Source organism: Zea mays, chromosome 9 (genome assembly GCF_902167145.1).
Source record: "Zea mays cultivar B73 chromosome 9, Zm-B73-REFERENCE-NAM-5.0, whole genome shotgun sequence".
NCBI classification, from domain to species: Eukaryota; Viridiplantae; Streptophyta; class Magnoliopsida; order Poales; family Poaceae; genus Zea; species Zea mays.
The window spans coordinates 6,296,465-6,311,185 of NC_050104.1; the positions used below are offsets into that span (position 1 = coordinate 6,296,465).

The 14,721-nt window shown below is 44.3% G+C and overlaps 1 protein-coding gene and 1 pseudogene across 15 annotated transcripts; one reads left to right on the top strand and one right to left on the bottom strand.

The window, feature by feature from the left end:
* Window positions 1-4,759: 4,759 nt before the first annotated feature.
* LOC103637842 (uncharacterized) lies at window positions 4,760-12,074 on the top strand. Of its 15 annotated transcripts, none has more exons than XR_002265140.3 (14): window positions 6,466-6,479; window positions 6,569-6,604; window positions 7,143-7,204; window positions 7,416-7,468; window positions 7,549-8,448; window positions 8,537-8,656; window positions 8,824-9,078; window positions 9,246-9,505; window positions 9,786-9,868; window positions 9,954-10,031; window positions 10,105-10,345; window positions 10,758-10,833; window positions 10,929-11,031; window positions 11,587-12,074. XR_002265140.3 is itself a non-coding variant. In XM_020544315.3 (8 exons), exons 1-7 carry the CDS (start codon window positions 6,396-6,398, stop codon window positions 9,076-9,078), a joined length of 648 nt encoding a protein of 215 aa, XP_020399904.1. In that variant the 5' UTR covers window positions 4,760-6,395; the 3' UTR covers window positions 9,246-9,363. The 15 variants fall into 15 exon arrangements, 1 of the variants encoding a protein (XP_020399904.1); XR_002265139.3 differs by having other exon boundaries at window positions 6,470-6,479; window positions 7,272-7,468; XR_004852527.1 differs by having other exon boundaries at window positions 6,389-6,479; window positions 7,143-7,468; window positions 9,187-9,868; window positions 11,587-11,773; window positions 11,925-12,074.
* A 1,110-nt stretch (window positions 12,075-13,184) lies between these two features.
* LOC103639688 (osmotin-like protein) lies at window positions 13,185-13,872 on the bottom strand (annotated as a pseudogene).
* Between the last annotated feature and the right edge of the window lie 849 nt (window positions 13,873-14,721).

A 14,721-nucleotide genomic window follows, 5' to 3' on the forward strand; every position in this document is an offset into this window, starting at 1 on the left:
AGAACACAAGATCAACCATCCTCCTCCACGCAAGGATCTCCACCGACTCAAAATGAAGAAAAGGCTCAAGTTGATGAAGAAGAAGATCAATCAAATGAGCCACCTCAAGATGACGGCATAGATCAAGGGGGAGATGCAAATGATCAAGACAAGGAGGATGAAGAGCAAAGGCCGCCACACCCAAGAGTCCACCAAGCAATACAACGAGATCACCCCATCGACACCATCCTCGGCGATATTCATAAGGGGGAACCAAATGGGTCTTCCGCAACAAGCAAGATGAGCATGGTGTGGTGACAAGGAACAAAGCTCGACTTGTGGCCAAGGGATACTCCCAAGTCGAAGGTTTGGATTTCGGTGAAACCTATGCACCCGTAGCTAGGCTTGAGTCAATTCGCATTTTATTGGCCTATGCTACTTACCATGGCTTTAAGCTCTATCAAATGGACGTGAAAAGTGCCTTCCTCAATGGACCAATCAAGGAAGAGGTCTATGTTGAGCAACCTCCCGGCTTTGAAGACAGTGAGTATCCTGACCATGTCTATAAGCTCTCTAAGGCGCTTTATGGGCTCAAGCAAGCCCCAAGAGCATGGTATGAATGCCTTAGAGATTTCCTTATTGCAAATGGATTCAAAGTCGGAAAGGCCGATCCTACTCTATTCACTAAAACTCTTGAAAATGACTTGTTTGTATGCCAAATTTATGTTGATGATATTATATTTGGGTCTACTAATGAGTCTACATGTGAAGAATTTAGTAGGATCATGACACAAAAGTTCGAGATGTCTATGATGGGGGAGTTGAAGTATTTTCTAGGATTCCAAGTCAAGCAACTCCAAGAAGGCACCTTCCTAAGCCAAACAAAGTACACTCAAGACATTCTAAACAAGTTTGGGATGAAGGATGCCAAGCCCATCAAGACACCCATGGGAACCAATGGGCATCTCGACCTCGACACAGGAGGTAAGTCCGTGGATCAAAAGGTATACCGGTCGATGATATGTTCTTTACTCTATTTATGTGCATCTCGACCGGATATTATGCTTTCCGTATGCATGTGTGCAAGATTCCAAGCCGACCCTAAGGAAGCTCACCTTACGGCCGTGAAACGAATCTTGAGATATTTGGCTTATACTCCTAAGTTTGGGCTTTGGTATCCTAGGGGATCCACATTTGATTTAATTGGTTATTCGGATGCCGATTGGGCGGGGTGCAAAATTAATAGGAAGAGCACATCGGGGACTTGCCAGTTCTTGGGAAGATCCTTGGTGTCTTGGGCTTCAAAGAAGCAAAATTCGGTCGCTCTTTCCACCGCCGAAGCCGAGTACATTGCCGCAGGACATTGTTGCGCGCAATTGCTTTGGATGAGGCAAACCCTGCGGGACTACGGTTACAAATTAACCAAAGTCCCTTTGCTATGTGATAATGAGAGTGCAATCAAGATGGCTGACAATCCCGTCGAGCATAGCCGCACTAAGCACATAGCCATTCGGTATCACTTTTTGAGGGATCACCAACAAAAGGGAGGTATCGAGATTTCTTACATTAATACTAAAGACCAATTAGTCGATATCTTTACCAAGCCTCTTGATGAACAATCTTTTAACAAACTTAGGCATGAGCTCAATATTCTTGATTCGCGAAATTTCTTTTGCTAGATTGCACACATAGCTCATTTATATACCTTTGATCATATGCTATGACTAATGTGTTTTCAAGTCTATTTCAAACCAAGTCATAGGTGTATTGAAAGGAATTTGGAGTCTTCGGCGAAGACAAAGGCTTCCACTCCGTAACTCATCCCTCGCCGACGCTCCAAGTCACTCTCTATTCTTGGGGGAGAAAAGAATGAGCATCAAAGAAAAGGACTTCGTCTTTGGGGGAGAGAGTAAGAGCCCAAAGCACAATGAACGGACTTCGTCTTTGGTATAATCTTAACTCATTTATTTATGACCAAAGGGGAAGATAGCACTTCGAGGGCTCTAATGATTCCGTTTTTGGCGATTCATGCCAAAGGGGGAGAAAATATGAGCCCAAAGCAAAAGGACCGCACCACCACCAATTTCAAAAACTTAGTGTTGAATATTATCAATTGATTTTCCTATTATGTTAAAAAGGGGGAGAAAGTAGTATTTCAAAATGATATATCAAAACCCTCTTGAACACTAAGAGGAGGATTTCATTTAGGGGGAGTTTTGTTTAGTCAAAGGAAAAGCATTTGAAACAGGGGGAGAAAATTTCAAATCTTGAAAATGCTTTGCAAAATCTTATTCATTTACCTTTGACTATTTGCAAAAGAACTTTGAAAAGGATTTACAAAATAGTTTGCAAAAACAAAACATGTGGTGCAAGCGTGGTCCAAAATGTTATATAAGAAAGAAACAATCCATGCATATCTTGTAAGTATTTATATTGGCTCAATTCCAAGCAACCTTTACACTTACATTATGCAAACTAGTTCAATTATGCACTTCTATATTTGCTTTGATTTGTGTTGGCATCAATCACCAAAAAGGGGGAGATTGAAAGGGAATTAGGCTTACACCTAGTTCCTATATAATTTTGGTGGTTGAACTGCCCAACACAAATCTTTAGACTAACGAGTTTTGCCCAAGTGTATAGATTATACAGGTGTAAAAGGTTCACACTCAGCCAATTAAAAGATCAAGTTTTGGATTCAACAAAGGAGCAAACAGGCATCCGAAGGCACCTCTGGTCTGGCGCACCGGACTGTCCGGTGTGCCACCGGACAGTGTCCGGTGCACCACCGGACATGTCCGGTGCACCAGAGGACTCCAACGCAAACTCGCCACCTTCGGGAATTTCCAGAGGCGACTCCGCTATAATTCACCGGACTGTCCGGTGTACACCGGACTGTCCGGTGCGCCAAGGAAAATCGGCCTCAGGAACTCGCCAGCTTCGGGAAACTCCAACGGCTAGTCCACTATAATTCACCGGACTGTCCGGTGTGCACCGGACTGTTCGGTGCAACTCCGGAGCAACGGCTATCCGGCGCTAACGGCTACCTGCGATGCATTTATTGCGCGCGCAGCGCGCGCAGAAGTCAGGCGCGCCCATACTGGCGCACCGGACAAGGAACAGTAGATGTCCGGTGTGCACCGGACACCCAGGCGGGCCCACAAGTCAGAAGCTCCAACGGTCAGAATCCAACGGCAGTGATGACGTGGCGGGGGCACCGGACATGTCCGGTGTGCACCGGACTGTCCGGTGCGCCATCGAGCAGACAACCTCCCAACGGCCACTTTTGGTGGTTGGGGCTATAAATACCCCAACCACCCCACCATTCATTGCATCCAAGTTTTCCACTTCCCAACTACTACAAGAGCTCTAGCATTCAATTCTAGACACACCAAAGAGATCAAATCCTCTCCAAATTCCACACAACACCATAGTGACTAGAGAGAGTGATTTGCTTGTGTTCTTTCGAGCTCTTGCGCTTGGATTGCTTTCTTTGTTCTTGATTCTTTCATTGCGATCAAACTCACTTGTAATTGAGACAAGAGACACCAAACTTGTGGTGGTCCTTGTGGGAACTTTGTGTTCCAAGTGATTGAGAAGAGAAAACTCACTCGGTCCGTGGGATCGTTTGAGAGAGGGAAGGGTTGAAAGAGACCCGGCCTTTGTGGCCTCCTCAACGGGGAGTAGGTTTGCGAAAACCGAACCTCGGTAAAACAAATCCGCGTGTCATACTTCTTATTTGCTTGCGATTTGTTTTTCCACCCTCTCTCGCGGACTCGTTTCTTTATTACTAACGCTAACCCGGCTTGTAGTTGTGTTTATATTTGTAAATTTCAGTTTCGCCCTATTCACCCCCCTCTAGGCGACTATCACTCTGTTTCTACCTATTTAAGTTCTCTACTTCTCTTATCTGCTGTAATATGCTCATATGGACCGACTGTGGACTGAACACTGAACTATGAACTTATAAATACTTTAAGGAGCTGGCTGTACTCTTTTCCTTCCTAGGGTTTTCTCACGAAGTGTGAGTTTTTACCTAGGAAGGTTTTTAATGACTAAAGCTCCAAACCATTTAAAGACTATTTTGTAGCCTATTTGACTTGTAATCTTGTATTCTATTAACTCCATGAATTTTGTCATGTGGATTATGTAACTGGGTCCGAGCCCGGCACAGCACCAACGGGCTACCCGTGCCCCCGGCCCGACCCGGCCCGATTAACAGTAGGCGTGCCGTGCATGGGCAGGGATTTGGGCCCACGTGCCAGCCCGGCCCGGCCCGTGACACTGTCGTGCCGTGCCTGAGCACGCCAAAGTCGTGCCGGGTCCAGCCATGCCCGTGCCGGGTTGGCCCGGCACGCCCATTTAGGCCTTGTTCGGTTATTCCCAATACACATGGATTGGATGGGATTGGAAAAAATTCTTAAGAAGTTTGACTTGTTTGGGATTCAAACCCATCCAATCCCACTCAATCCACATGGATTGAGAGCTAACCGAACAAGCCCTTAGACATGTATACCTCCGGCCCTCCCTCCCTCCCTCCCTCCGCGGGATCCGCTTGCCAGCAAGGGAAGGGGACCCTGCGCGCCCGCGATCGCGTCGCCCCTGGTTGTTTGACACCTACTAGGCTACTACCTACTGGTGAACTGGTGATCAGTTCTGCTGGGTAACTGGGCTAATATATTGGAATTGGAATATACTAGAATCTATACTACCTATTAAGACTCTAAGGGGTAGGCTGCCTCCCCTGGTTCTGCCTTCGGTGCATCTAAGCCGTTCTTTGCCTTCGATGAATCTAAGCCGTTCTTCCACCACGATGCAACCGCGACCCCAACCCGCTCGTTCCCCTCCCCCTCCTCTCTTTCTCTCTCGCGCTTGACTCCCCCGCCGCCCCTTCCCGTCCCCACCCCGACGCCGTCCGCTCCCCATCCACCATCCCAGCGCGATGGCTGGGAGGACCGCGCCCGCCTCCCTCCCCTCCTTCTCCCTCACGCCCGACTCCCTCGCTGCCCCTTTATCCTGGATCTCGTCATGGACGCTACCACGACCAACGGTTCGACGGAGCAGGCGCCGCACTCTGCGCCACGGGACGGAGCCCGTCCCCACCCGACACCGGCCACCTCCACCCCGAGCTCCTCCGAGAAGTGAGTGATTTCCATTTCTTCGATTGGATGACGCGCGGTCGGGCCTCCGCACCTCTCTGTCCCCCTCCCCTCCCGCGGCGACAGCTTCCTCTAGGAGATGAGCGCGCCCGCCCCCGCGCGCACCACCACCACCACGCGTCCACGCCCCTCGTGCACCTTCTCGCCCGAGGTACGCACCCTGCACCCTACACCCTGTCAAACCCTAGCTATTATCTACTGGGTTTCTTTCTTGGTGTTGATAGTTTGTTGGAGATTAGGCGTTTGATTTCCTTTACAAAATAGGTTCAGTTTGAAATTGCGGCCAAAGCAATGTTTTCATGTGGTTTCATCAATTTTAGTTTCTATATTTACATGTGTTTGATTGTCCCTTGCCCTCGTTTAGATAGAGATTTCTATCAAGAGTATAGAAAGTTGGTGCCTGACAACTAGCTGCTTGCATTCATCCACCCCCTACTCTTATCTTGCAAAAGCCCACTTCTTGTGTTTTGCTTGTATATATATTAGGCTGGACCAAAGTGCGGTTAAGTAACCTCTAACAAATTGTCATGACATGAGCTGATTAGCGGTCTATTGTAAGCCCGCTCGGACTTACGAAAGTGGAGGTCACATTTCCATTCCACCAATGCATGTAGATTTTGGTTCAGACTTCCATCAGTGAATGAAAAAAGGAAAAGCAAGAGAGAATAGCAAGTACTTATATCAGTATAAAAATATACCAATGGGTAGTGAGCCTGCAACGTTGTGTACGTATACATGGGGAAAATATTTGGTTTGTGGCTTGTGTGAAAGGACAATTTAGGTTTGTATTCTATATCTGAGGACCATTCATAGCTTTCAGATTTTGTTATAATTGTCATCCCATGGTTCTGCTCGGAACAACTCTTTCTCCAGGATTGTTTTGGGACTGGTCATTGCGGGCATGTTGAGGGTATTTAGTTAAACAATTTTGTTATTATTTTAGATTGAGTACATCAACTCGCTGGTTGCTTACATTTTCTTGGTCCCTAGAGCTACTCACCTCGCTGGTTGTTTACATTTCCTTGTTCCTGGGATCCACTTTCCTAAAATGAATCTGTTTTAATCTTGTAACTGGAACTGGTGGATATTTTGATAGGGAAATTACGATGATTGATTTCTGGATTTGAGTTTCAGTTTTTTTTTTGCTTGTACTGGCCTCTTGAGATTGGAAGACTGGCGTTGTTGTGGGCTTGTGGCATAGGCTTCCTTTGTGGGTCTTTTTCTCATCTGATGTAAACAATATTTTTTAGTCTGGTAATGGTGCAAAGGCAAATGGGGCATCATCACATATCTAGGTCGTATTTTCGACAGACAGATATAAAACGGAGTGGGAATGCCTCGGTAGGATTGATTACTCTGTTTATTTTACTAAGAACGGAAGACTAAATCCATTATTAATTTTCTACTGTTGGATAATATGTTTTTTGCAGATTGATATCATGTCCAAGTTCTTCAAGCTGATGGTGGTAGGTGTTTTGCTTTGCTACTTTCTCATTGTTGAAGTTGTCTCCATGTTGTATTCACTAAAGAACCCCTATATTATTTATTTTGGAACAAACCTTTTTTGTTTTGTCCTAAAATGAGATCGAGCAAGAGCATTTTTCCTGTGGGTTGAGTAAATCTAGATTTTTGCTTTGCATGATGAGACAATCCAGAGAATGTATACCAATTATGATGTGTGCCTTTTATATTTATCTACATTACCCAATATAGCATATTATTCTTTGCTATCTTAGTCTATTATTACTCATGATATGGCATATTATTCTTTTTGCTTCTTGAAATAATTTAACCATAGTTCTTGGAGATGCTAGGATTCCAATGCGAGACACTGTCATCTCTTGTAGTGTCGGCTATATGTGTTCTACTCCTTTGCTCGATAAAGCACCTATTTCATATCTTTAGCAGTTGTCTTATGTCACTGTCGGTATCATATCCAAATTTGTATCCTTTTGTATGGTATGATAAGTCCAAAAGCTCTAAGATTTTTTTTGTCTTGTGCAGGTTCTACAATTAATGAATGATTTGAACGAAGTGTTCAAGATGCCGCTATCTCTTGTATTGAGGTTAGTTAATTCCATATTTGATATTGTCTGTGTATGCCTACTTCAGCCGACATTGTGTTTTTTCTAGACCCATGGTGACTGGTATGATCTCTATTTCTATTGGACTTGTTCAATTTCCCAATAGTTACATCCCATATTTACAAGCTGGAGAGATTGAAACATTTTTTATAACATCTTATCTATTAAAACTCCATGTCGTTTGCTCCACCAGGGGCTTCCAGTGCGCTTTTTCCCCTCGATCTCGTGTGATCTGAGTGTGAGAAGGTTGTTAAAATGTGCATCTACTCATATTTTTATTTTTACCAGATATGTGTCTAAATTTTCTTTCTTGTGTTTTAATACAGGCTTATAGTGTGCTTGAGGTTCTTCGACCTCTCTATAATTCCCCTAAGATACTGGAACAAAAGGTAACTGTTGCGATATATGTCAATCTTCAATTTCGTTGTCGCTTAGCAGTTGTTGGGCTTTGGTACCCAGTCTGTAATTTTGCTGATGCACCAGCGACACATATTTATCATTTTTTATTTTTAAATCAATAACAAAGCACAGGTACAATATAATCTTATATAGCTTTTAAGGTATGTAAACATCCACTTTAGTGATGCTAACAAATGTATAAAATAATAATAATTATTTTTTCATAGCAATATATTTTATCATATTGCATCTTAGTTCATGCTACCTGGATGTAAATGTGGTGCGGTTTAGTTTAATAAGATCTTCACTAATCACTACATAGTGCAGCACTGGGCTGTTAATATTTTTTGTACCATGTGTCATAAGCATGAGATGTTGCCTGTAGAGTACCAATGCTTTATTGCAGTCTTCCTCCTCGTCTGCCCCAATGTCGGCAAGTCAGCCCTCTTCAACAGGTGAGAGACACCTTAGGAAGGCATCGGTCATTGCCTCTCGCCTGTAGTTTCTATGCCGCTATGAGGGGTGGTGGCATTTCCTCAAATACGTTGCATGTATCACTGTAACTGTTCTTCCCCTTCCGTTACCATTAACCCATGCATCTAATTACTTGTATATTTTACGTTACCGTTTTCCTGTTCTCAACATTTCAGATTCTAGATGATGGTACGACAAATTATTTTAGGAGCGCTTTGACATAATTTAAAGCTTGGAAGGGAGCTTTCTATGATTTATTTTTCTGACTGTTTCGTCACATGTTCTTTCCCTAGATGAAAGTATTGATTTATTTTTGGTTCTGCAGGATCATTGCGTCTCTGCGAGCTAATCAGGTTGGGATACTTTGTTATGTTTGGACAGTTCTATGATTGGGAACTGTGCAGAATGTGACAGCATTTCTTATTTTAATGTGCATTGCAGTTCTGTGAGCGTCTCCCTAGCCCCAATGGCGAGTCAACTGTTGATTGTCATCAGATCTCAAAGATGCCAAATCTTGCATTCACCATTGCAAACAAGACTTTCACCTTAACACCAGAGCAGGTAACTCCCTACTTACAGTTTCTTCAGTGTTTGAATTAGTAGTGAAACCTTGTCTAGGGAACCATGATCTCATTTTCAAAGTTACAGTTCATTTATTGGATATTCTTTGGTGCAAACATATACTTCTTCTATTTCTCTTAAATCCACTGATTGCCTTTGTGCTGCAGTACATAGTGAAGTTGGAGCAAGCAGGACAAACTATCTGCATCAATGGGTTTATGGCATTTGACGTACCGCCTCCTCGTGGTCCTCTCTGCTACGCTAAACATATCTGTACTACTCTTAAGTGTGCAATGAGGGCGTCCACCGAGGGCATCACCGTGCCCCCGCTCGCCCCCTCCACGCCCGCGCCTGTCTGCATCCGCCCCCTTCGTCTCCCCGCAATGGCCGCGTCCCTACCTCATGTCTACGACGACAACTAGGTGCGTCCTGCCTGGTCCGATCTGCTCAATTTCGCCATCCCGCTTGTTTCGTGTTTGTTTCTTTGGTGGAGTTTTGATCGAGTGTTTGCTTTTTCTTGCATGGAAAAGCATCGCCACAAGAGTTTGTTCTGGTGCTCACATTGGTAAGTGTGGAACTTTCACCACAGGTTAAACATGAAGAAGTCATCGGGCTCGGGCTCGGTGTCGTTGGCGCGGAGCATCCCGGAGCTGTACGAGGAGAGGGGAGCCAGCAACCTCCGGGAGTTCGGGTTCCAAGAGCTCCGGGCCGCCACCAGCGACTTCAGCCGCCTGCTCAAGGTCGGCGAGGTGGCTTCGGGAGCGTTTACAAGGGCGTCGTCCGCCTTCCTGGCGGGCCCGCCGGCGGCACGGTAGTTGCCATAAAAAACTCAATCCCAATGGTCATCAGGTATGGTCGTGTGGATCAGTGTTTTCTTGGCTCACCTGTGTCAATACCATCTTGTCGTTGTTGATCACGAATTCGTCAGCATTTTTACAGTATATTGCCTACCATATACATTATCTCTGTGTGTGTGTGGGTGAACCCTACATCCCGTAGAAGTAGAACTACACAGGGTCTCTGTTTTTTGGATCATGAAATGGACTGTACCTTGCATGACTCTGTACAATTCATCTTGCTAATGTGTCTGTGAAGTATCTATCATTTTGCTAGCCCTGTTTCATTTCAGAAGTTCAAGGTTATCTCATTCTGGCATATCTCATTTGCCTGCTGATGAAGTGAAGCCTTTGGTTAAATATGATAATGATGAAGGTATTGTGTGAGATTCCCTTGTGTTATTTATTGTTAACGTTCTAATAATTCTGTATGGCATCATAATTCATTTAATTGATTGTAGATGCACACTCACCTGGTGGCCGTGGAAGGGGTCGTGGTGGTCGAGGCCGTGGGCGGGGCAGGGGCAGAGGTGGACGTGGTGAGGCTGAGTGCTGCAGAGTAAACCCTCAATTTGTCACATGTTCAATTATTCCTCACATGTTACGTTTCAGGAAATGGGTTCAATGAGTATGCTGATGCTGGTTGGGAAGACGATCACGCCCCTGCATATATGGGCAATGGATATGCCCGCGGAAGAGGTCGCAGTTTCAGGGGCCGTGGTAGGAGAGGCGACGACGATAACCAGCCCGAATACCAACATGTCGGAGGTTATTTCAAGAAGATCCAATTGAACCAAAAAGTGGAATAAAATTTCCAACATTTCTGGAAGACGACTCCAGTCCATCTGCAGCGGTATTTCCATTTTCTTTAAAACCATAACTTCTCTTAATCTGGAGGAATTGACTTCATTTTGTGTGTGTGTGTGTGTGTTCAATTGAAATCATTTTCAAGTTAGTGGTGTATTGCGATCAATACATAAATTGTACCAGTTGGGTACATGGTTTGTGATTTACTTTATGGCTATTCAAACTTGCTTCTTTGACAATTTTGAACTAAAAGTCTACATAATCGTATATAGTGTATACTGGTACTGATTTGTTATTATGCACTCGGTATCTGCACAATGCATTTTTAATGGTTTTGAAACATTGAAATTAAAGCGTATAATTTTGGTAATATTATTTCCAGATTCCGTATCATTTTGTATAAATTCTTCGATTTGATCCCTCCATGTGACGATTTCCATTGATAATTAAACCTTCAGGTCCTTGTTGGGATAGGTTTCAAAGGCATGAGAGTGATGAGGGTCAAAAATCTGAACCTCTACGCTTTTGGTTTATGTAAGACAGAATTTTTTAAATTGGTTCTGTTCCATGTCAGTTTGCCAATGAATACTAACAAACCTCTATTCATTACTGATTAAATTTTCTTATAGATATGCAACCAACTTCTATCCGTGAGAAGTTGGGTCCTAAGTATGCTTCATTTCCAACTGACAAGCTGATGGAGAACCCTGATTTCTATAGTAATCTTCTCAGGTATATTGATATATCCTTTTCATCATATTTCTCAGCTTCTTTTGCTTACCCTTAGCCTTAGGTTCCATTTGTAAATGAGATTTTTGAATCTGTTTCCTAGATCAAATCTCCTCTCTTAGTCAGGCCCTACTTGAGTTGGTGGCCATATATTTTAGGAAGTGCATAGGCTAGCACTGACTAATGTGGCTGTCCTTGTTAAGGAATGTAACTATGTAAGACCAAAGGTACCTATGGAGCAGCCACTGAGTTAGACATGTTATTGTGTTAGGTGGTTGCTGGGAGCAATACTTGCTACCAGTTGACATATTATCATTAAATTTCTGCTTATATCTGCATGTGTATTATGTCATCCATACCAGAATGCATGTGACACATAACACATAGGCGCTCATGCAAAGCTCACAACCTCATTTGCATATATACACCACTTATTAATCCTCAGAATACAAATATTTGTTGAGAGGGCAAGTAGATTGCAGGATTCTGGTTGTTTACAACGAATATGTTGTTTTGAAGCACATATGAAACTTGGTTCTTCTCCTTGTTACGTTTCAGGAAATGGGTTCAATGAGTATGATGATGCTGGTTGGGAAGACGATCACTCCCCTGCATATATGGGCAATGGATATGCCCGTGGAAGAGGTCGCAGTTTCAGGGGCCGTGGTAGGAGAGGCGGCGACAATAACCAGCCTGAATACCAACAGGTCGGAGGTTATTACGAGTGTTCATGCTCCAGCTTTAGGTGGGTAACCTCACAGGACACAAATGAAGTGTACAAAATATTTTCAAACAAAATTAAGCAAGGCCTGAAGATAATCTGAAGAGCTTTGTACAGGCGATTTTTGATCATTGTTGATCCTGATTCCTGATTCTTTTATTTTTTTCAACAACAGATTTTCACCATTTGTAATGGAACTGAAACCAGCCTCTCATCGAAGTGGAAACCTTTTTTTAGTCGTAAACATTTACATGGTTTATCCAGTGGTATGCTGATGAAAGATGCTAAGTTTCGCTTAATATAATGTATATGAAGGTCCTGTGTACGTCAAATTTTGTCCACATTGAACCAGTACGAATGACATCTTCCTTGAAAGTTATAGAAATGCTTCAAAGTTCAAATGGCATTCAGCATATTCCATGTGCTGCTATTTCAGCACTCATTTCTCGTGCTGGCAATGCAAACTGGAATAGGAAGGGTTTGCTCCTCATCCAATCGAATTGGGCACCGATGGTCAGTCAGACAGTCACCTACTCTACGTACTCTTTCTTTAGGGATGATAGCCTTCGGTTTTTTCAAAGCAACAGATAAATATGAACATGTCCTCTACCTATTATGGGAAGTGCTGCCAGTAATCCTGAAGAGATTAAAAATGTTTTAGTGTTCTCCGATGGATGTTGAGATAGAGTCTGGAAAAGGGTTTAGGGATGGATGGAGCAAGCTTTGTCAACCGGAGAGAAAGAGTGTTCTTACCAAAGCGATTGCACAAGCAGTTCCGACGTACTATATATGTCCTGTTTTAAACTCTCACGAGAATTATACAAGATGTTTTTTTGGGCTTGGCACTTGGGATTTTTACCCGGGCTCAATAAGCGTATCACATGCTGATCGAAAACGAGGCCCGTGATGAGGCATGGGTGGACGAGCGCCAGATACAAAAGCCTACGAGCAAGACTGGTCGGATTTAAAGTATGCTAGGTCAAATTCCCATCCAGTATTTGTGTTTTTTATAGAGACTAGCACGTCACCCTCTGCCAACGGGGGACGACGTTCTCAACTCAAACACAGGATCATGTCGACACAGAGCACTCATGCTTAATTTTACGTGGAGCGGAGGACTCGTGGAACCATTCTCTAATCGGTTGCAATATGGCTCAGTGCGACAAGAGCCTATCGAGCTTAAATGCGCACGATTGAGGTCCCCAAGAGCGAGTATAATAAGATGACATAGATAGATAGTAAGAGGTGCTATGTTAGAATTATTTATGGAAACATAGAGAGAAGAAAAACGGATTGCTCATGAGCACCCAGTAAAAATGGCCTGCTCACTTACCCTAGATAATTTGTGAAAGAAAGAAGTAGATCAATTATTAAAGGCACATATTGTATTATGAAAGTTGTTATATAATTATTTTTTAATTGACTATCTATACTACTATATTAAGGCTGAAGAGGTAGTCTTCCTCCCCTTGTTCTGCCTTCTGTTAATCTGGACCGTCCATCCTATGGCCCCTACCCCGCCCGCGTGCGTCGCCCCCAGACCCCCCTCGGTCGTCTCCCCCTCCGCGCGAGCCACAACTGACCCCTCATCGCTTGCTCTCGCTATTGCTTCGTGGGTGAGCGAGGGGCTGTCGTGCGCGTAGGTGAAGGCCTACGGGCACTCGCGCTTGAAGAACTCCGAGTACTTGGAGGCGCGGCAGGTGTGCGGGCTGTTGTACATGTTGCGGCAGCATAGCTCGTCGATGCGGAAGGCCTCGCAGCCGCTCTTGCACGCAAGGATGCTGTCGGCCGAGGAGCGCAGCTACAGCTCGCCGGGGCAGCTCTCAGTGAGGTTTTCTTGCGGCAGGCGAGGACGGGACAGTTGTCGCGGCCCTCGTGCGGGGTCACGGACAGGCCCACATTGAAGTCGTCCACCACGCTCACGCCGTACGAGGTCTGGTCGTTGTCGTGGTGGAGGTTCACCCACGCTAGCGTCGTGGGCACCGCGTCGCCGAGCCCGCCGCAGTCCCCGTGGCGCAGTGGAGCTGCGCGCCGGCGCCGGCGTAGCCCGTGCGCGTCCAGATGCTGCCAGACCAGGGGTGGGCCGGCGCCAGGAACGACTTGTGGGAGAGCGGCGGGAGGAATCACAACTGTTGGTGCTTGCTGGTCGATTATCACCACTCCAATAGATACCATCAAGACTCGGCTTTAGATAAATTTAATTGTTCTTCTGAAAGTGTGATTATGTATCTTTGCAGAAACAGTTTCTGTGGTATTCGTCATGTTTTCTTTTTGCTAGCACCTTATTTCTGGTATAAGGAATCTAGCGTCCCATATTTTTGCTACTAGCTTATTTATTAGACAAGATTTTTGGACTAGGACGATGAATCATTGTAAGTGTTAGAAGATCACAGGGGTTTCCTTAGGTAGTTCTTCCTGAAATTTAGAAGTTGACATGCCTAGGCTATACTTTCTGACTTGTGAAATATCAGTAGCTTTAATATACATGATTTCAACTAGGCCCAAAGCTCCTCAATATACGATGGAGAAGGACATGTCCACTATGCTAGGTAGCTTGTGAAATCATGTTTTAGCACTTAACCTGGGTGACACAGGTTTGATCTTAAGCTTATTGTTCCTCTATGTCAGGTGCCTCAGTTTCACAACGACCACACCTATTATTCAATTTTAATATGACATTTCAAGGCTGGCACTACAACATTATAGTTATGGCATGTGCAAGTGAATGATGTCTACAATACTGTGGTGGTCAATACTGTGATGATCATGTTATACCTTAGGTATGCAGATTACCTTTGAGTTGGCTGTTTATCATATCACCTTTGTTACATAGGCTATGTACCCGAACTTAAAGTTAGTACAATTCTAGAATTCTGTGGTATTCCTCTTTTCATATTTTGACGACGATGTGCTTCTATATTTTCCTTTCTGAATACCAAATTCTTTAATGTGTCCTCTTGTGTGGAATCAAG